General features: G+C 27.2%; 6 protein-coding genes across 6 annotated transcripts; 2 read left to right on the top strand and 4 right to left on the bottom strand.

The window, feature by feature from the left end:
* Nucleotides 1–4,699: 4,699 nt before the first annotated feature.
* Nucleotides 4,700–5,008, top strand: GO595_008481 (60S acidic ribosomal protein P1; the record flags this gene model as incomplete). Its single annotated transcript, XM_067922060.1, has 1 exon — nucleotides 4,700–5,008. One exon carries the CDS (start codon nucleotides 4,700–4,702, stop codon nucleotides 5,006–5,008), a length of 309 nt encoding a protein of 102 aa, XP_067771247.1.
* A 7,540-nt stretch (nucleotides 5,009–12,548) lies between these two features.
* GO595_008480 (CAMK family protein kinase) lies at nucleotides 12,549–13,574 on the bottom strand (the record flags this gene model as incomplete). Its single annotated transcript, XM_067922059.1, has 1 exon — nucleotides 12,549–13,574. One exon carries the CDS (start codon nucleotides 13,572–13,574, stop codon nucleotides 12,549–12,551), a length of 1,026 nt encoding a protein of 341 aa, XP_067771246.1.
* Nucleotides 13,575–14,747: 1,173 nt separating this feature from the next.
* On the top strand, nucleotides 14,748–15,749 carry GO595_008479 (CAMK family protein kinase; the record flags this gene model as incomplete). The annotated part of the gene is made up of 1 exon (XM_067922058.1): nucleotides 14,748–15,749. The coding sequence occupies one exon, from the start codon at nucleotides 14,748–14,750 to the stop codon at nucleotides 15,747–15,749; it is 1,002 nt and encodes a 333-aa protein (XP_067771245.1).
* A 953-nt stretch (nucleotides 15,750–16,702) lies between these two features.
* GO595_008478 (glycosyl hydrolase) lies at nucleotides 16,703–19,315 on the bottom strand (the record flags this gene model as incomplete). The annotated part of the gene is made up of 1 exon (XM_067922056.1): nucleotides 16,703–19,315. The coding sequence occupies one exon, from the start codon at nucleotides 19,313–19,315 to the stop codon at nucleotides 16,703–16,705; it is 2,613 nt and encodes an 870-aa protein (XP_067771244.1).
* Nucleotides 19,316–19,391: 76 nt separating this feature from the next.
* On the bottom strand, nucleotides 19,392–19,970 carry GO595_008477 (26S proteasome non-ATPase regulatory subunit 9; the record flags this gene model as incomplete). The annotated part of the gene is made up of 1 exon (XM_067922055.1): nucleotides 19,392–19,970. The coding sequence occupies one exon, from the start codon at nucleotides 19,968–19,970 to the stop codon at nucleotides 19,392–19,394; it is 579 nt and encodes a 192-aa protein (XP_067771243.1).
* A 772-nt stretch (nucleotides 19,971–20,742) lies between these two features.
* Nucleotides 20,743–21,591, bottom strand: GO595_008476 (putative tropomyosin; the record flags this gene model as incomplete). The annotated part of the gene is made up of 1 exon (XM_067922054.1): nucleotides 20,743–21,591. The coding sequence occupies one exon, from the start codon at nucleotides 21,589–21,591 to the stop codon at nucleotides 20,743–20,745; it is 849 nt and encodes a 282-aa protein (XP_067771242.1).
* Nucleotides 21,592–22,684: the final 1,093 nt, after the last annotated feature.

Raw genomic sequence — 22,684 nt, 5'->3', positions numbered from 1 at the left:
CAACATTATTTTTACATGTCCTTCAATGAATATATTTCTTCAAAAGTAAAATATCACAATGTATTTTGTGACTTTGATGATTTTTATAAGTTTGCGTGCTGATGATAACTTTTGTTTTGATATTTTCCTTTTTATTGTCTTCTTTATACACTTGAAATTTGAGTTGGTTTTGTTCATCTGTAAAACTACTTTCATGATTTATCGAAAGCCAAGAAGTGACATTCAGAGAAGAAGATTCTGAATTAGAATTTTTATATGTACTTTTTTCTAGAAGCAAATTTACAATTAAGTTATAACCTTTTTGTTGTGAGATTTGAATTGCTGTATAATAATATTAAAACATATTTTAAATTATTCAAATGAATATATTTTGCATTAACATCAATTCCTTTATCTAAAAGTAATTTTATTATTTCTATATTATTATTTTTAACTGCTATATGAAGTGCTGTTTCAAATTATTAAAACATATTTTAAATTGTTAAAACATATATTAAATTATGAAAACATATTTTAAATTATTCAAATAAATGGTTTTTGCATTAACATCAATTCCTTTTTGATCTAAAACATATTTCACAGGTTCAATATTTGCTGATTCTGAAGCAAATGGCAAAATATTTTTTGGAATTTGATTTTTTTGAAGGAAATACTTGGCTAGATATAAATTTCCATTTCTTGCTGATGCATGCAATAATATTAAATGTATTGGGAAAATTTGTATCGAATACTTTCACTGTGTCTTGAACCTTTGCCAGAAAATTTTCTTCCGTTAAACCAAATATAAGCCTTTCAAGTTCAATCATATTTGAAATAGTCATGATTGAATGTTTGAAATTTTTATAATTTGGCGTTTCACAATCAACTATTGTTTCCACATACCGCCATCGAAACATTGCATATCAAAATCTTGAGCAATTGCAGCCATTATATATGCATTGAGTCTCCTGACATAGATTCTGCCATATTCTTTTTTATGGGCGTCGATATTTTTTTGGTTATTTTTTGATATTCCTTTGAGTGGTGTTAAGATATTAAAAGTTAAATATCCGAATAGTAAAATATATAATATGTTATTTAACTATATCACAATCATCTTTATGAACTCCACACGAAAATGGAAATTAGAAGCTAATAATTAGAAGCTGTAAGTTCTAAGCTATTACAAGATATACATATCTGAGCACATCATACAGCTTCAATGCCTTTCCAAGCGAAACGATTATTTGTCTGGTGGAAAACTTTATTTGATCATTATGATGTTGAGAAAATTCCGAATACACTTTTGAGATTAATGCTTTTCGATAACATTCTTAGGTTTCATCCTACGCGATTATCTTTTGATTATGAGTATACTGCTTGTGTTCTCATATTTTTATGTGAAAAAATTCATGGAGTGATAAAATGTGTGAATGAATTGATATATTTGCCAAAAGATGGTCGTGATTTAGCATTGTTTAGTTTTGTGGTAACTACAATGGACAAATATCCATAAGAGGGTTTCTCCGAATTGTTGCAGTTTAGACATTTGTTGTTGGATGAAAAGCCGAAAATTAATTCCGCGAAAATGGCGATCTATATCCATTTGATTAAGTTCACTACTTATATTCCGTACTTGAGAGAAATTATATCGCCGGATATGTTTAAGGATTTGTTGATATAATACGACTGGCAAACAGTAATCGACTTCTTTATTGCGAAGTCGCGAACGGAAAAGCAACATGAAATTTTTAGAGAATAAATGTAAATTAATTTGGTAATTTTTATTTAAAAAATATTTATTATTAATAAAAAACACAAAAATAATACAAATTAATATTTACAATGAATAAAATAAAAATTACATCAAGAAATAAATAAAAATTTTCACAAAATATAAAAATCACCTTATAAACAATGTTATTTTGGTTATGCATCTAGTGATTTTTAGTACAAAATTTCTAAAAAATTTTATCACACGAAGAAATTTAACTTTTTTATATGTTATTGTAAATATCAAATTAGAATTCATAATGTGGTGCAAGCAGAAGGTTTCACATCAAAATTGTTAGAAAATCAAAATTTATATCAATACATTGATTTATAATGAATTAATGGAAGATAAATATGATTTGTCTGTGAAATTTTCCAAATATTTTAATTTTTATAAATATCAAACCATTTTTGATCGTTAAATCGATGTAAAATGTGTAACTTTTTTCTTCAACAAAAATTTGTTATTTATTAAATCGTTATAATAAACGTTAAAAAAGTAAAAAAAAAATTTGTGGGATTTTTTATCGTTTGATTTTTTATAATTAAGTAGTAATTTAACAATATTTTTATGATGGTGAAAAGATGCTTTTTTAATTGCAGTTTTAAATTATGTAAAAAATTTCCAAATATTATTTTGAAATATAAAATTATTAAAATAAAATATTTACAAAACAGATAAATATCTTTAGAATTAACATCAATTCCTTCTTGTTCAAGAAGTAATTTGACTATTTCTGTGTGACCATTTAAAGATGCTATCATAAGTGCTGTCCAAATTAATATAAATAATTTCCAAATATTATTTTGAAATAGAAAATTATTTGAATAAATATTATACAGAGCATATAAATATCTTTAATATTAACATTAATTTCTTTACGTTTTAGAAGTAATATAACTATATCCTTAGAATTACAATCAGATGCATGAAAAAGAGCTGTTTTAAATAATTAAAATAATTGCCAAATATTACATAAAAATTTGAAATTATTATATTGAATTCGAAACAAGGAAAATAAATGTCTCTAATATTAACAGCAATTCCATCTTGTTCAAGAAGAAACTTGACAATTTCTGTACGACCTTTTTGAGATGCTATCATAAGTTGTGTATAAAATATTATGATTAATTTCCGAATATTATCTAAAAATATCAAATTATTCAAAAAAAGTTTATACATTATTAATGAATATCTTTGGCATTAATATCAATATCTGCAAGTTTAAAATCAACTTTAACAAGTTCAAAATTTTCTGATTTAAAAAAATTAATTAAAATGTCTTGAGTAATTTGATAGTTGAGGAGAAAATATCCAACAAGATACAAGTTACCAAATCTTGCAGATTTATTAATAACAAACTCACTATTTTTCACAATTTCATCATTTAAAAAGGAAAGAATTTCATAACTTCCACTATAAATACAAGTGTTTAACAAATTACTATTATTCTCATTCAATATTTCAAATTGATTTTCTAATATATATTTAAAGATATCATTTCTATGAAAAATAATTGCGGCTTCCAAAGAACCTTTAAATGATGAATGATTTTGTACACATAAATGAATAATTTCAAGATTTCCACCTGCAACTGCATATTTACCTGTATTTTCTATATTTGCACCATTCATTAACAAAAATTTAAAACATTTAACTGAAGAAAAAAATGCTGCATAATCAATTAATGAAACTTCTTTTTGATTAATAAATGAACACCTTTCATAAAGTGATGGTTCAATTTTTTGATGAAAATCAAAATTTGTTTGTGATGAAATTTTTTGAAGTTTTTCGATTTCATCATTTCGAATTATTTTAGCAATTTCATTTGGGTTATGTCCTTCTTTAATTAATTGCTTATGAAGTTCCCAATCATTATTTGAAAGTTCTTCGTAATTCTTGGAAAAACTATCAATAATTTGAAAATAATTAGAATCAATTACATTTCGATTAATCATATGATCAACTATATAATATGTTTCTTGTGATTTAATTTTAGAAATATATTTGGCAAAAATTTCAATTATTTTCAGATAATTTTTGTTTAAATCTTCTTTTTTTTGAAGTAATTCAAAATAATTTAAATAAATATCTATTTCATTCCGCAGTGATAAAAATGCAAAATAAACCAAATTACTGATGATAAAATTAAATGAAGATGGATAATTTGAATCAAATATTTTTAATGTATGTCGAACAGAGCGTTTAAGGTTTGCTTTTGTGATATTAAATATGATTTGTTCTAGTTTAATGAGCATTTTCATGTAGACTGATTGACGCTTAAATTCATCGTTCACTGGGAAGATATTTGAATGAGTGTTCCTTTGCATAGCTGCTAACAAGAGTGAACAACAAAAAGTGCAGTTTCAGGGTGAAAAATGAGAGGAAAATATGTAAACCTTGTAAAATCGGCTTTTCGTTGAATAAGTAACGATTAAAAATGATTCAATCACAAAAAATTAAAAATAAATAGCGAGAGGAATAATTATAAGTGATATAACGAAACAAAACATCATCACTTCATTTCATAAATTATAAATATTTATACTCATGTAATTTAAAATTACATAGCAGAATCAATCGAAAATATATCAAAAGAATATCCATGATTTTTCTATTCTAAGATAAAATGTCGAATCCAGATCATATAATTCTAAAAAATGCAATTAAGAGATTTTCCAACTTTTTAATACAAAGTGAAATTACTTATCTATCATAAAGAAAATTAAAATTGAAATGGCTTAATATTTAACAAAGAGTATTAATAATTATTATAATTATGGAAATTTTTTGTGTTTACAATATAAAATTATAAATATATTGAATCATAAAACAATATTTTTTCGGCGGCGACCGTTTGTAGCAAGGGTGCCCTTAAGAAAATTACACCTCGAAATTTGAGAATCTTCGTTTGCATTTTTGGCGGTTTTGTGTGGCCTTTTGGAAATGGCTGAACTCGCTGTTGTCTATGCTGCTTTAATTCTCAACGATGACGGAATCGAAATTACAAGTGACAAACTCAACAAGCTCATCCAAACTGCAGGAGTAAAACTTGAATCATATTGGATTGATCTTTTTGCAGAATACTTCAAGACACACAATGTTACTGACCTCGTTAAGGGAGGAGCACTTGGAGGCGCTGCTCCAGCTGGTGGTGCTTCAACAGGTGCTGCTGAAGAAACAAAGGAAGAAGAAAAGAAGGAAGAAGAAGAAGTTGTTGAAATGACAGGTGGCTTTGACGATCTCTTCGATTAAGTAAATGATTTGACTGGATACAATTGGTGTTATTTTAACTTTATATTTTTTTTAAGGCATTAATTGCCTTAAAATGTATTTACGATTTGATATAGGTAATGAACAACTATAGTTTTGATTTGACATAATATATATTATGTAAATTTGTGATTTGCATAAATACTTTTTTCAAAATTGAAAAAATCAATTCTATGTTTTGCAAATTTGGTAAGCATTAATGATTAAAATGCTAACTTAAAGGTATGTGGTTCAAAGTCAAACTCAAGTTGGATTTATGGCGTTTATTGTTGGACAAAAATGAAGAAGTTTTGCTCTTTGGAAAAGAGCAAAGAAATTAAAACACCTCCAATTGAACAAATTCTTTCCTCTATTACACATGATCAAAATAAGGTATTTTTTGAAGCAGCAAATTCGATTTTCTTTTGCAATGCAATTAATGAGAATTATGCATTAACATCACTTAGAGAAATATTTTTGTTTTCACCATTGTCAAGGGTAATGTCTGAAAGCGAAATGACTCCTGTAAATTCATATAAATGGATCTATCTCATTAATTCAATTACATTAAAAACAATATCCAAAGACCCTGAGCTTGAAATAGGGAAAACACTATTTGTAATACACAGTTATTTTGAAATTATATGTAAAATAAATCTTTCAGATATTTTTTCAATTCCTTTTTTATCAGCAATTCTCATTGCAGTATCCAAAATTCTAAGTAAATACAAAATAAATGTAGATGATTATATTACACTAGAATTAATATCTCGGTTACAAACTTTATTGAATATTGATAATTCTAATATTCCACAAATAAAAATTTCAATATTGGATTTTTCTGTTCCTTTACTATTCGAATATTTATCCCCTCTTCCACTTACTGAATTACCAGTCTCAGATTTATTTTCAGAACCAAAAACTATTCTTACGTTTTCCATTTTAAAACTGATCAATTCATTATATACATCATCAAAAATCTCAATTAATACCTTTGAATCAGAAATATATATATTTTATGATCATGTTATCATGTTATCAAAAGATTTAGAGAATTTTTTTTTCCAATCATTAAATAATTTTGATGTTGAAAACTTTCAGCAAAATTTGAAAAAACTTCATTTTGAAAAGATATCGAAAAGTATTATTAAATGTTATGATGAATCCGAAATGTTCACAATATCAATTAATGATATTAATAAAAAATTAACAAAAAATTTGCAAATTTTAAAATTTTTTTCTAAAAACGAAACAACATTTACTAAAGAAAACTTTTCATTCGGTAATATCATCGATAAATTAATAAATTCGGAATTATTTAAATCATATGACAATTATTATATTATCACATTATCAATTGATATTTTAATTAATTTAAATTATCAATTGATAGAACCCGAAAATGTATTAAATTTGTTGATTTATAATTCAACAAAAGTTCGAAATAAAACATTAAAATTAATTTCATTACAAAAAAATAAGTTATCAATTGAACAAATTAAAAAACATTTAACAAATGTAATTAAATATGGATCAATTTCATACGAATTCTTTTATTTTCTTGAATCATATATAAACTCGGATATTATTAACTTTTTAATAACTTCAATAATGAATACTAATAATAAAATAAAAGAAAATAATAATAAAAACGATTTTATTGTTCAAAATATTTGTACAAATTGTTTTAATAAAGAAAAACATTTTACTCATTTTAAACTTGAAGATTTTTCATCAAAAGTAATTTCGGTTAATAATGAGCAACTAATTAAATTTAAGTTTCCTTTAATTATTAAATCGATTTATTTGGGTTATTCGCAAATATCAAAAGCTCGAAGTTTAAGAAGAATTTCAATTTATATAAATGAAGATATGAAATTCCTTAAAACATTTTATATACCAAAAGATAAAAGATCAATTAAAATACATTTGAAATTCCCACAATATATAACGAGATTAAAAATTGTTTATAATGATTTTTGGGATAATAAACCTATAGATCCATATATTAAATGTCATAACTCATATATAAATCAATTGTTTTGTAAATGGTGTGGGAAATCGCCTTTTTTGAAGACATCACTTATGGTATCTGCAATAAAATCGAATTTTTTAATTACAAATGAAGAAGATTATAAAAACGAAATTATAAAGTGTAATCAAAAACAAAAAGAAATAGAAAAACTTTTAAATGTTTATAAAAACATAAATCAAAATGATATTTATCAACAACTAATAAATAATCTTCAAGAGTTAAAAGTTTTAAGAATTTCTATATATAAATATAAAAATATAAATTTAATACCTAATGAAATAAATAATTGTTTTCATTGTATGTATCAATATATTCATAATTGTTTTTATTATTTAGAAAAAATCATAAATTACACAACTATAAATATGTTCCCTAATTCATTTGTTGATTTTTTAATTGATTTCTTTAAAAATGATGAGTTTTCTAATGATGTTTGTAATGTTTTATATAAAATCTCTATTTATGATATAAGATGTTTATATAAAATTTCTGATTTTATTATAAATTCATTACCAAATATATCAATAGAATTTGTTGAGTTGATTTCAAAATCTGGAACAATATATGATGATTTTAAATCATATAGATTTGAATGTTTACTTGATGCATGTTATAAGTTAATAAATTCATCGAATTCTATTTTAATTTATCTTTCTCCAATTATTAAAGCAATAATTACATCAAAATTAATTATTTCTGATTCTGTTACTTTAAAGAAATGTTTATTCTTTAAGAAAACATCAAAAATTGATCCAATTACATTAATATTAAATGAGAATTTTCTTAAATTATTATTACAAAATCAATCAAATGAAATACAAAATTATATAATAGATTTGATAAAAATGACTTCAAAGTTATCTCAAAATCATTACAATCAAATTTATGATTTTGTTTTTTCTTTGTTTAATAAACAGAATGAATTTAAATCTGTTTTAATTAATATTTTATTGCATTTAATTTCAACTAATAAAAATAAACAAAGAGAAATAATTAAAAGTCAATTTTTTGATGAAATTATAAATTTATTTTTAAATGAAGTTAATAATATAATAACTTTAAAAAATAAAATATTTTTTGATTCAACATTTGGTGAGTTATCGTATAATTATATTAAATTTATTTCATTTTTATTGGAATATGATCTTTATTTAAGATATATAATATTACATAAACCAAATTTAATTACAATAATTTTAAATTCATATTTTCAACTTAAATATGTAAATAATTTTTCATCTGAATTCATTAATGATACAATAAAACTCATAAAATCTTTAATAAATCGATTAATAAAACCTGAAATTAATATTGCGAATCATTTAGAGAATGAAACATTTAATGTTTCGAATATTAATGGCCAAAAAATAACATTAAAAAATTATATTTCATCAATTAAATTAAATCCACCAAAAGTTATTACTGAAATTTATGAGTTAATTTTTACACAAAAGAAAACATTAAATGTTCCATTAATAATGCAAAAATCATTAACACAAATCGATTATATTCCGAATAATTTACCACAAAAAATCATTTATTCAAATCAAATTGGTAATATATTTAATGATATCAAAATAAAATTTTGTAAAATACTTAAAATGGAATCATTAATTAATGAAAAGAATTCATGTGAATTACTTGTTGATAATAAAATTATATCATTAAATCTGAAAATTGAAGATGTTTATAAACAAATTTGGATGAAATCTTATGGCAATACTCCAATGATTGTTATATTCAGAATTAAAGGTTTAGATGGAGAAGCAACAGAACCAATGATAAATCATTTACAAGTTCAAAATGATAATTTAGAAATCGAATTTAATTATTCAATAGTATTATGTGAATCAAATGGATTTAAACTTTTATTTGATGAATTAAATAAATTAAATCAATTAAATTTAATCGAAAAAGTTATAAACATGATTTTAGCATTTATAAATATTAAAGAAAACAAAATGGAAATTATTCATATTAATGGTGTTATATATTTATTTAATCTTTTAAAACGATTATCAAAAGATATAAATTGTCCAAAGAAATTAACAAAAAATATTATTATAATAATATATGAATTAATAAAAGAAAATAAAAATTCTATAAAGAATCCAAACGAATTTATAAGTTTTATACTTGATTTAATTACAAATTCGAAAAAATTTGTAAAAAATAATAAAGAAATACTTTTAATATTGGCAAACATTTTAAGTGACAATGAAATTATCAATAAAATAATTTCATTTTTCAAAATAAAATTTGAAAATAATCAAATGGAAAGTTCAAAATATATTTATTACTTAGATATATTTTCTGAGTTTTTACTTTATTTACCTATTTCAAATGAAGGAAATCAATTTCGCAATAAAATTTCTAATGAAACATTTATAATAAACATATTTTCATATATAATGAAATTGTTTCCACTTGAAATAGGTAAGAAATCTGAGAAATGGAATAATTCATCTAAAGTTCCATCATTACCTTTTATACTTAAACTTATTTCAGGAGCAGTTCGAGGTAATTCATTAATGCAACAATATTTTGTTGAAGATGATTATTATTTATTAAAAACATTTTTCGAACTTGAAGAACTTTCTTCTGAAGCATCAATTGGAGAATTTGCTAAAGAAGTTATTAAAAGTTGTAAAATGCCACCATCGATTTGTATTGATTTTATTGATAATTATAAAGAACAAAAAATTAAACATAACAAAGAAATAGCGCAACAACAAAAAGAAAATATAATTCATAAATCAAATTTATTGATAAATTCAAATTCATTACTAAAACAAATTAATGAACTTAAAGAGCAAGTTTGGGAATGTTGTATATGTAAAGAAGGATATGAATCATTACCTAATGAATTACTTGGCATATATGTATATGTACATTTGGATAAAATTACAAATGTTTCCAATACTGCAACTTATTTCGTGTTTATTCATCCTTCTTGTCATATGATTGAAAACGCATTAAATTATGAAAATGGAAGTGAATGGGAAAGAGCTTTATTAAGGAATTGTGAACATCCTTGTAATAGTATTTTCCCGATACCGAATTCATCGATTCCTATGAATTTGTATTGTGATGAATTAAAGAAATTCATTAATGGGTTTAATAATGTGAGAAAAAATGAGTATTTTGAGATTATATTTAATGACTTAAAAAAACATTTGATAATTGTTTCTAATAATGAAATAATTCCTTATGAATTCGGTGGTGGTTCTTTTGAATCAATTGTTGCTTTTTGGCCTTTTTTAATTTTTGCTGGTTGTGTATTAATTGATGAAACTAAAATAGAAAAATATGAAAATCAAATTAAAAATAATGAAATTGATATAAAAAGTTTATTAGTTTTATCTATTTGGTTAATGAGTTATAATGTATGGATAAAGTTAAAACTTGATTATCTGAAAAAATTATTAAAATTCGATATTAACATGCGAAATTGTTTGATGTTTTTCATTATAATTGATAGAATGCATAATTTGATTCATGAGAAAAAAGATGTTTTGATTTGTAATGATGAATTCTTTAATAAAATTAGGGAAAACGGACCAAAAGTTGTCGATGAATGGACTGAATTTGCAGATAAGTTGAAAGAAGATTTATTAAATGAAAAAGAAATTGAAAATCTTTTTCATATTGCAGGTGTGGAAAACAAAAATATAGAAGAATGGTTGAAATAAAATGTTAATTAAATTTATTTTATTTGTGTTTTATTCATAACTTTAGTTTTATAGATAAACTGATTTCAATAAATTTATTAAGTAATTACTTTATCATTCATGAATGTTCGTTAAAATATAAAGATTATTTTTGGGAAAATTATTACGACATTTGGTGGTTCAGCATTTTCTTTCTGTTAATCAATAAAAAATATTGCAATTTCAAATCCAGTAATAATAATTGGAAGTTATGCATTTTCATTATGTCCAAATTTAATGATATTAACACTTGGATATGGAATTAAAAGAATTAGAGGTCCCGCATTCTCGGACTGTTATAATCTACAATGTATCGATTATTGTGAAAATTTATAACCAGATATTGATATGAATGCATTTTTATAAATTACGGTAAGTGTTAACATATACAACATATGAAAACGCAACATTTGGAAATTTATATGGTAAAAATTATACGGAAGGAATTTGTATCCAACATATGCATTTACTAATTCAAATACATTTATACAATCGAATATATTAAAGCAATCAAATGTAAAAAAAATAATTCAATTGCATTTGGTGTTAAATCTATTTTCTGAGCACATAAATGATGTATTAAAATCATTTTCATATTAATTTAATTATACTTTATCAATTACACATTCATCAACTATTTATAAAATGCGAACAAAATCATTTTCTTTATATATAGTTAATTCATTATTATTAAATATTGAAAAGGAATTCCTCAATTGCTATTTAAACAGCACATAACAATTTTTATTCGAATTTCTTTAAAATGTTTTGCACAAGTAATTCACAAATGAATAATAATAAAACGACAATTATCATGGTAATTGCTTGTTGTAATCATTATAATAGTAACATTACTTATTATGTTATTAATTCGTATTCGAAATTAAAAGGAAATGAAAATGAAAACTCAGAACACAACGAAGATGAAACAGTATATATATTTACAACGGGAATAAACATATCAAATGTTGAAGAAGATTCATTTGCAGATGATTATATAGAAGACAAATTTATTGAACGAATATAATTTTTGTAAAATTAAATGAAAACACAGCATTTATTGCTATTTCTAATTGGCATTAATTATTCCAAATGTAAAATATGAGTTAGGCACTGAAGAATATATGTCTCATTTTTTATTTCAAATTCTTTTTGATATATGCACATTTTTAATTAAAGAAAAGGAAGAAAATTTGAAATGATAAACTAATAATATTTAAACTCAGAAACACATGTATTTGATGAGCCAATTAATCAAATATGTTTATTATTTTTTCTTCTTCTTTTGAATCTCGATCTTAAATAGAGGTAAGATCCCCCAACATACACATTGGTTGAAAACCGTTAATGACATGGGAAATTTCAAAAACAACGCCTGATCAAGCTTGTGAAAAGAATTTCTTTTAATTGACAAATTTTATGACTTGAGCTGAACGTCCTAAACAAATATTTGTTGGCGATTTACAAGATTTTTCACTCAAAAATCAATTGAAAACCCAGCGTTGCGACGAAATTTCAATGTAGTATATTGAAAAATTTTTGTTGACAAAATCTGCTTCGTCTCAATTATTTTCAATATTCATCTCTCATTTTTCACAATGAATTTAGCCGGCCAAACTCATAAGCAAAATAAATAAACGTCCTCTCAGCGGTGATTTAAAATCAATTATTTCTCAATATAACATTCATTAATTTAGTAAAAAATAATTTTAAATATATATATATATATAAATATTTTTTATTTTTTTAATCACATTTTGCAAGACCGAAATATTATTCAAAAACACAAATATTTGTGCTATGTAACAAATGTCTTACGCAAAGCTGGATTTGACTTTAAGTCTGGCCTCTTCAGTAAGCAGGACTTGTTAGTTTTACACCTAAGAAGTCTGCTATGAGATACTGAAGATATAAGTCCAGGTAAAGATCTTCTTCGGAAGCCATTTGGTGACGGATCTTCATATGATGGCAAAAGAGATATATAGTTATATTTTTGTATATTGTCAAATATTGGGGACCGAAGAAGTAATTGGATCGATTCTCTTCTTTGTGGATTAACAGCTGCCATAGAGCGAATCAGTTTACAAAATTCGGGATCAGCATAAGGAGGAAATTCCAAAAATCCGATTTTGATTGCAATTTCTAATTCACTTTCATTGCATTTACCCCATGGAAGCCTCCCAAAGGCAATTTGATAAAACGTAATACCAAGTGACCAAATGTCGGCTAAGAACGGATCTGTGTTTTGATGACATATAATTTCAGGTGCCATATAAGGAAGAGAGCCAGAATAGCTATTGATGATTTCTCCTTTTTCAAATCGTTTGCTAAGACCAAAATCAGCAAGTTTTGGTCTTCCATAATTATCTAATAAAATGTTTGCTGGCTTGATATCTCTATGTGCAACGTTTTGTTCATGGCAATGTAACAATGCCTTCAATATCTGATAACAAAATGAGTAAAGTTTTGGGGGTCTAATAGGACCTTCTTTATCAATTAAGTCCTTTAAAGAGCCACCACCACAATGTTCAAGAACTATATATAGGTTAGTGTGGTTTTCATCGAAAAAGAATTCATACATTGAAATGATATTTGGATGACATAATCGAATTAAAGTTGTAGCTTCGTTTTTCGCCTCGTCAATTGTTGAAGAATTTTGAGGGATTCTTTTAATACAGAAGTCCTGGTGGTATTTGTCAGAACTTACAAGAAATACTGATCCATTTCCACCAGCACCGATTGGCTTTTTATATTGGTAATGATGTTCAGGAAAAACGTGTTGAATCTCTGTTACACTTATTTGTTGTGATTGATTCAGGATCATGGTACGCTAAGTGATGCTTCAAGATTTTATTTTGCTGTTTTGAATTTCGATTGATCGGTGTTCAATCTCTATTCAATTTTGATTTGATAGTCGACTATGCTTTTGAAAGGGTATTTGGAATGATCACCTCTGAAATTTGGTGTTTATGCTTTTTCAATGGATTAGTTGCGCTATTATTCATTCAAAAAAAATTTCTATTTCAAGCTGAACGAATCGATCAATCACTTATTCACCGTTAATGACTTTAAAGTGACAGTGCAACGCCTACGTTCGTCACGACATCAAGTCCCTTTGATATCTTGAAGAAATATAAACAAATTGAAATTTCATGATAATAAAACACTAAACCAATCATAAGCCTAAGGATATGATGACTTAAAAATAGAGACGAAAGACGCAAGAAACATCATATTGAAATTTCCTAATTGTTTATCATGTTGAAACTATGAAATTAAAGGAAATAAAACAACGTATTAATGATAAGAATGAACTTTTTGCTTTATTCCTCTTGATTTCATATGAAATTTATGACTTTAATTTTTTTTTAATATTTTCAAATCGGTGGTTACATCCTTTTTAGGCTTTGTTCTATGATGTCATTCGATAGAAACAATAACATTGCTGAAAAAATATTTTTTGTTTGGAAAGAATTAAAATTTGAATAGTTCATCAGAACAAATTTTTGCTTAAATGTTTGAACATTGTTTTAATACATCTATAATTTGAAGAATCGATGATTTTTAATGATTGCAATCAATTTCAAATATAGTTTGACAAGTACAAATTAATCAGTTCTTTCATAAAAACACATCGCCAAAAAGCTATAAATAATGGGGAAACATAAAGCGACCATCGAAGGCATTTTTTTTTTTGCTTGTCGTTCCAAGAAACGATGAAGACGTTTTGTAGTTATTGTTTCAAATTGAAAAAAAAAAAAAACGAAATAACTGCCAGCCTCGTAAAAAAAATTGTTACAACAATTCTAAACAACGCCACTCAAAAAGATTTATGTGGGTGTACCCAAAATCCGACCAAAACATAAATCCTCTCAAAAATAATTTGAGGATAACTTTTGACTGGATTCGGTTATGTTTTTCTATGGCCTGATAAATTTTCAATATATTACAACAAATCATGAGCATGCTAGCAAAACCAACCTCAAAACTCAGTCTCATGGAAATCCAGCATTTGCTTCCAAAACATCACTATCACTATAATAAGTTCGTTGGAGCTGGTGGCTGCGGCAGTGTTTTCCTTGTGAGATCTGATAGATATAATCAAGACTTTTGTATCAAACGAATTTCTCACCCAGACGCAAATTATGGAGACCATACCGTTAACGAAGTTACCACGTTGATTAGATTATGTCATCCAAATATTATATCAATGTACGAATTCTTTTTCGATGAACCTCATGCAAATTTATACATCGTCCTAGAGTATTGTAGCGGAGGTTCGTTGAAGGAGCTTGTTGAGAAAGAAGGTCCAATCAGACCTCCAAAACTTTATTCTTATTGTTATCAAATATTAAAAGCATTATTACATTGCCATGAACAAAACGTGGCCCATAGAGATATTAAGCCCGCAAATATTCTCTTGGATAACTACGGGAGGCCTAAACTTGCAGATTTTGGTCTAAGCAGACAATTAGAAAAAGGCGAGATCATAAACAGTTATGCTGGTTCTCGTCCATTCATGGCACCAGAGATTGTTTCCCATCAAAACACAGATCCATTTATGGCCGATATTTGGTCGCTTGGAATAACATTTTATAGTATCGCCTTTGGAAGACTTCCATGGGGCTCTTGTAACGACGGTGAGTTAGAGATGGCGATCAAGATCGGTTTCTTGGAATTTCCGCCATATGCCGATCCTGAGTTTTGTAAGTTGATTCGTTCGATGACTGCTGTTAACCCATTGAAACGAGAACCACTTTCGAAACTACTGAAATCACCTATCTTTAATAATATACAGAAACATAGCTTCTCCTCGTTATGTACACAGCATAAAGCAGAATCTTTATTGCAAACAGGTGCACATAGGAGAAGTAAATCTACAGTCCCTGCTTCTTCTTCTGATAGCCAGATTGTTGAAAAGAGAAGAAGCCTTAAATCCTATATGACACTTGGAAGAGAAATGCGTTCGAATTCTAGACTTCATATGACATTTATATAAATAAAGATATAGATAAAAATAAGCAACTATTGTTTGATCTTTGTGATTTGTTTTGATTTGAATGATGTAATTATGTAATTCAAACTTTGGCAAACAAATCGCGAAAGAGGTATAACTCTATGATTAGTGTGATATCCCAATGATGATAATAATCTGATGTTGTAAGCTGTGTGTTTTGCTTTGAAGTTGATTTTGTTATTATGTACTTTTTTAAGTATTCAATTTTGATAGGAAAATGTCAGGAAAAACGCTGTGAAAAGTGTACTTTTTTGATGTTTATGTCAAATCCCATTTTGAATATACCAGATTTTACATGCTTTGAAAATTGCGGTTTTTTGATTGGAATATATTTGAACTCAAAATTGGTGGTATAAAATTGTATAACAGTGAAATGTATTGGTAACGAAAATTAATTTTATCTCATGATCGGATGGGAAATATCTAAAGAGATGATTATAATCACCTGTGTATAAATGTGTAAATATAAAGATCCACATAACTTGAGATAATTGATCAACTGGAAGGGATAAATAGGTTTTTTTTACTCTTATTATGCATATCAGAAGGTTGATTTGAATGGTTATCGATTTTTTTACAACAGTTTACCACGCTTTGTCATTAGTTAATTTCCACTTTTTGTGAAAACTATTTCTGAGACGAAGCAAGCAAAAAGTGGTGTCATGTTAGCGTTATTAATTGAGAGGACTTTTTGCGATTATATTTTTCATCAAATTCTTGATTTCTATTTATAAAACCTCATAAAATTACATAACCCCATTATGACACCAAGTCATTCTTACAGAAATAGCTTTGTTTTCAAGACGCACTCCAAATGAATTAACCAAAAGAATTTCATAGAATACTAGTATAATAATTATACTATAATAATTTATTGCCTTAGCTATCTCCTAAAAAGAATTTTAGTCAAAAAAACAAAATATTTCAATGAGTTTTTAAAGAAATGTAATTTCAATATCATCTTTCATTTGAACCTTAGGATTATGAACTGTGATAACTCCATCTGAAACATCAAATTCGAATTGATTATTATTGGAATCAACAACTTTTGTAGGTGTCTTTTTCATTCCTGTAATAATTATTTTGTTGATGACAACATCATATTTGGATACAAATGCACTCTTAGGAGAAACGTCGTCGTTAAATTGTGATTTTAACTTTCCATCAGCAAATGTGAATTTCTTATCCAAATAATCTCCTTTCATGAAGTCGAATGTGTTACCATCATCTACGTATACTCTACCTTCAGCCCTTTCATTTTCGTCAAGTGCAATAATTAATGTAAATGGATCCCAAAACATAAGTTCTGTAGATTTTCTGATGATACCCTTAATTGGGATTATTGATCCACCACGAATGAATACTGGTGTTCTTCCATTATCAGGTTCTATTTCTATTTCATTCGATTTTACCTCCAAAAGTGTCTTGTAAAAGTACCAGCGACCGTTAGGCAAATTAACGGTCATCTTCTGAAGTTGCTCATTCAAAAATGGGACGATAAGCAGTGAATTTCCGACCATAGCCTTATCGTCCACATCAAAGAAACGTTCTTCGTTGAATTCCCACCAAAGAGGTCTGACAATAGGCTCACCAGTTAAGTTTGCAACTCTTGCTAATGTATACCAATATTGTATAAGCTTATAACGATCTATAATTGCTTCTCTTGCAACATCAAAATAACCATCTTTCAGATAGTAAATTTCACGATGTTCACTTAAATGATGACAATGACATCTAAAGAATGGATATAACCATGCACCAACTTGGTACCATCTTGAAAGTAAGTTCTGATCTGGTGAATCGAAAAATCCTCCAACATCTGCGCCGATATATACAATTGAGGATAACCCACTTGTTATAACCATTTGAATTGAGGATGCAAGGTTTTGCCAATCACCTGTATTGTCACCTGTCCATACATAAGCATATTTTTGAGCACCTGCGAAATATGATCGGGTTAAAATAAACGGTCGTTCATTTGCATCGGCATTTCGCTTCACAAGTCCAGTGTATGTTGCTGAAATCATTAATAAACCATAGATGTTATGTACTTCACGTTCTTCGATTCCACCATAGTGTATTAAGTCACGTGGTGCTGTTAACTCACTTGAATCAAAGACAGAAATTTCATTCATATCGTTCCAAACATGCAAATTTGACTTACTCTGTTTGTATTTGGTGTAATAGAAATTCGTTTCCCACCAACTTCGTGCTTCTGGATTAAGGTAATCAGGCCATACACTTCTCCCTGGCCAACAGTTAGCTACAAATTCACTAGTACCATCAGGATTCTTAATAAGAAGATTTTTATCTGCAGCTTCACTGTAAAATGAATAACTTCTTTCAGCGCGAAGATGTGGATCAACAAGTGCAACCAACCGACGCTTATTATGGGCAAGAGCATCAAGAAGTTTATGTGGATCTCGGAAGTTGGCTGGGTGGAAAGTAAAATATTTGCGATTATCAGTATGATCCAAATCAAGCCAAAGTACATCATGTGGCACAATAGAAGAATCAAGTTTGGAATCAACTTCAAGAAGTTCATCAGTTGTCATATAACTCCATCTGCATTGGTGGAAACCGAGTGAGAAAAGTGGAGCAAGTTGGGGGCGCCCCGTGAGTCGTGTAAAAGTGTCGGCGACTTTTTGGGGTGTACCAAAGAAGATAAAAGTGTCAATGTAACCGCCTTCTGACATGAAACGAACACGTTTAACACCGTCAGTGGTGATATCTGCCCATGTTTCACTTGGGTTGCACCAGAAAACGCCATCACAACCATTAAGGGCATGGGCCATGAGGAATGGGATTCCACCATACATTGACATCACTGAATTAACTTCAAATTTATTAATGTCTGTGTTGAAAAATCGAATAGGATCTGTAACATTATACGTTTGTTCAAGTGTAACTGGAAGTGTATGAGATGGAAGACCACTAATTCTAACTCCGGGTGCATGGAAATCAACATTGAGAGCTATAGATGTTGGTCCATTCTTGAACGAATCTGTGTGGCCACCAAATGAACTACTTTCGAAGAGTTTTGGGTTGTTTTCTTTAGATCTGTGTGTTTCAAAAACTGCATTATCTTCTGCATTAAGTGTAATCCTTTTGTTTTCTTTGTCATAGGCTACAATTGAAAACGGGTTAATAATAATTTCAACTGTTTGTTGCTCAGTTTTCAAAATAATTTTATCAGATTCTTTTTGAACTGTAAATTTAACATGTTTGTTAAGTTCATTTTGGTTGATGACAGTGGGTTCATGTACGCAGTCAAAGCGTGGGAAACTTTCCTTTGTATCTGGTTCAATTCGAACACGGAAAGCACTGCATTCCAAGAAATAAATTGATAACTTAAGCTTGTTATTGTAGGCTCCATCATTAATCAACGCTTCAAATACATTACCTTTTTCTTTAAAAGAATCTGGTATGATTGTCCAATTCTGTTTCTCTAAATATCTATCACGAGAACAAAATGGAGACTGAGCACATGTCCGAAACTTAGAGTGGTCTGCTGAAGCTATAAGTGGAATCAAAGCCAAAAACCACATCTAAAAATGAATGCGACCAAATATAATTGAAAGAAATGTGATATGAAAAATACTAACCTCTTTTTTGAAATAATATTTACTCGATAAAGGGTAGTAGATGGGCTCCAACAAGTCCTTGTCCGCTCCATTTTTCTGGTGTAATTGTGATTTCTATGATATTTCTTCCCTCAGGTGCAACTCGATAAATTTTAACAACAACAGGATTTCCTTCAACAATCTGCTTTGGAATGTCAAACATTTTTTTGGCATCACCAAATTGTAAGATGAAATCACCATTTCGTAGATCACCTTTTTCTGCTGGGGAATTTGAATGAACTTCATCAATAATTGAGAATGGCTTAAGTTTTTCCAACTCAAGATATAGTGGTGGATTTCCGTCTGCTGTGTTTCCCTCTGTTTGTGTTAAATTATCAATGATGAATTCTATTCTTTTTCGGTCATTTAAAAGTCGAGCAGCATGTTGTCTTTGTGATAAAACCTTATAGTGATCAATATCAGGAAGTGGATATCCTTCATCGTCAATTAATTTACCACGATATCCAACACCTGCTAATTCCAAATAATCCTTAATTTGAAGAAGTTGTTTATCAATAGAGTCACGTACTGAAGATAAAATGTTTGCTGATTTAAAAAGAATTTGTTTTTGTGGATTCATTTTTATTTTTTTTGTTGTTTTTAATTCTGACCAACTAACTCGGGGCACCCCGATAAATTTGATGCTTAACTTCAGATCAAAACAACCTAATATGAATACCGGGAAAAGACACCCTGCTTTAATTGCAATAGATAAAATAATTGAGGAGAAAAAAAATAGGAAAGATATTGAGAATCAACATTTAAGCACGGATGTACAAAATAATCCAAAAAGAAAACAAAGTTTAGAACCAGTATTTATGGATATAATGGGTAATAAAAGCAAAGGAGAAAATAAAAGAAAAAGTCTTGATATTTCATATTATGATACAAAAAATGAGAAACAGAGCAAAAAAAGTAAAGTAAAATATCATTTCATTTCTTCATCTACAACTAGTGGAGAAGAAAATATTCCAAAGTACAATCGTAATAAGAAAATTCATGAAATCAAAGAACCTAATTTCTCAATTATCAATTCTACCAAACGAAATATTACAGAATTACTTGAAGACGAAGAATTTTTTTCTGACACATATTTAAAAAAGCATAATAAAACAGAAAAAAAGCGCAAACAAATTTCTTATCAAGATGATGAAATCATAAAAAATGACATTGAAACAGGTTCAAAGTATTATACGTCATCAGGTAAGGAAGTTGAGATGATAACTATTTCTAATGACAACAAAGCAATCGTTTTTGATGCTGATTCATCTGTTTTAATTTGGTACGATAAATCCGAATTGAAACTTGCGTAAACTTTTCAAAATATTTTGTATAGTAAATTGTTGGTGTTTCTATGGTTTATTTTTTCTCAAAAACTGATTTTGTATTTCAATGATTCGACTTTTATAAATTCCAATTTCATCTTGTAACATGTTAATTTCTTTTTGTTTATTCTTAATTTGTTCAGATTGTACCTCTATTTTTAATGTTGCTAATTTTAACTTCTCTTGAGTTTCTTTAATCAAATTTCTTAAGTGTATTTCTTTGTCATTATCGATTACTTTTGAAGTAGAAATTGATGTTTCGTTTTGTTGTTTTTTAATTTTAAGGTTATTCAATTCGTTTTCCATAGTATCTTTAATATGATTTAATTTTAATGTCTTTTTTTCGGATTTTTGTAATAACTCATTCAGATGTTGAATAATGTTTTGTGCCGAATTTAACTTTTCTTGTTGCTTTTGGAGTTCTAAGTCAGCATATTTCTGTGCAACATTCTCAAAATCATCAATTAATTGTTGTTCTTCTTTTCTTTCTTTAAGTTCTTTGTCAATGCTTTCTAACTCATCTTTGGAGTCCCGACTTTGAAGATTACTTTGCGCTCGTAATTGTGCAATTTCATCTTGATAACGTTGTTCTGATTCAATCAGTTGTTGTTGTAATTGATATGTAGATTTCTTAAGTGATTTAAGTCGCTTTTGAGTTTCATAATTTTCATTGGTGGTCATTTGGATACGTGATTGTAGTTCATTAAGCTCTGTTTCTTTGGACTTAATTGTGATTTCGAGTTTGGAATTTTGTTTTTCCGCTTGGTTAAGTTTGCTAATAAGTTCCCTAAGCTTGTCACTACTGGCTATTTGAGATTGCATTCGTGAAATAGATAAGTTATTCGAAATTGCGGAGTGGAGTAATTCTGATTGCATTTGATGAAGTGATTTTTCTTTGAGTTTACGATGGTAAATAGGAAGAGAAATTGATTTTTGGATGCGTAAGAGTCTGCTTACATCGTATTTAAAAAGCCATCGAGAAAAAAGTCGTGATAATTTGAGTCGATTTAATAAACGAATTGCAAGTTGATTATACTGATATAAAAAATGTTTTCTCATCTTTTTAGCTTCGTGCGATGCATTTCGATCACTTTGTTCTTTTATTCCACGAAGTTCATCGATTTCTAAATTTGATTGTTCTCTTTCCAAATACTTATTTTTCCAAGTAAAAAAGGAAGTTTGCTTTCTATATTTGTTTAAGAGCATTTGATAAATTAAAAAATCTGAATCATTTTGAGGTGTTATATCGAAATTAACTTCAACCTCAAATTGTTGCTTTCTAGGGCTTGTGTCTCCATAAATTTTGTATTGTTTTAATATTTTATTGGATGGAGTTTCCCCCATAAAAAATATTTTTAACGTATTCTATTAACGTATCGTATTTCTTCTTGGAAACTGAGTCGAATCATATTATCAGCATTTATTGGAAACTGATGTTAATATAAAAAACTATATTAAGTTATGAATATGATAATTGATTAAAATTACCACATGTTAAATAATTATTATTTTTTTTTTAATTTTTTTTTTTGAAAAAAAAAATAAAACAGTATGAGTGGTATATAAAAATTCACACAATTGCCTTTGATCAACTAGATACCTTCTATGTAAAAAATCATAAATAAAATATTTTTATTAATATGCTGAAAATTTATTTTAGAACATTCTAAAAAATTTTGTAAAATTTTAATTGAGATTTTACAACAATTATCTGTTTATAAATTACAAACATTTTATGAAATTTTATTATTGGATTTAGTGTTTATTCCTCCAAATTTGGAAGAAGCTCTTTAGCCGATAGATAATTTGAATTGTGTGTTCGACTATAAACGATTGTTTTCAATTCAATTTTTGAATGCTAACACCGCTGACCAATGCGCCATCGTAAGTGGTTTGGGTTCTTGAGTTGGAATAATGAAACTATAAATTGCTGGTAATATGCTTCGAAGCATTGATAGAGGATAACTCA

This window comes from Histomonas meleagridis, assembly GCF_020186115.1.
Source record: "Histomonas meleagridis strain 2922-C6/04-10x chromosome Unknown contig_68, whole genome shotgun sequence".
NCBI lineage: Eukaryota > Parabasalia > Tritrichomonadida > Dientamoebidae > Histomonas > Histomonas meleagridis.
Note: the sequence above shows the minus strand (reverse complement) of the source record. Positions and strands in the feature narration are given on the sequence as shown.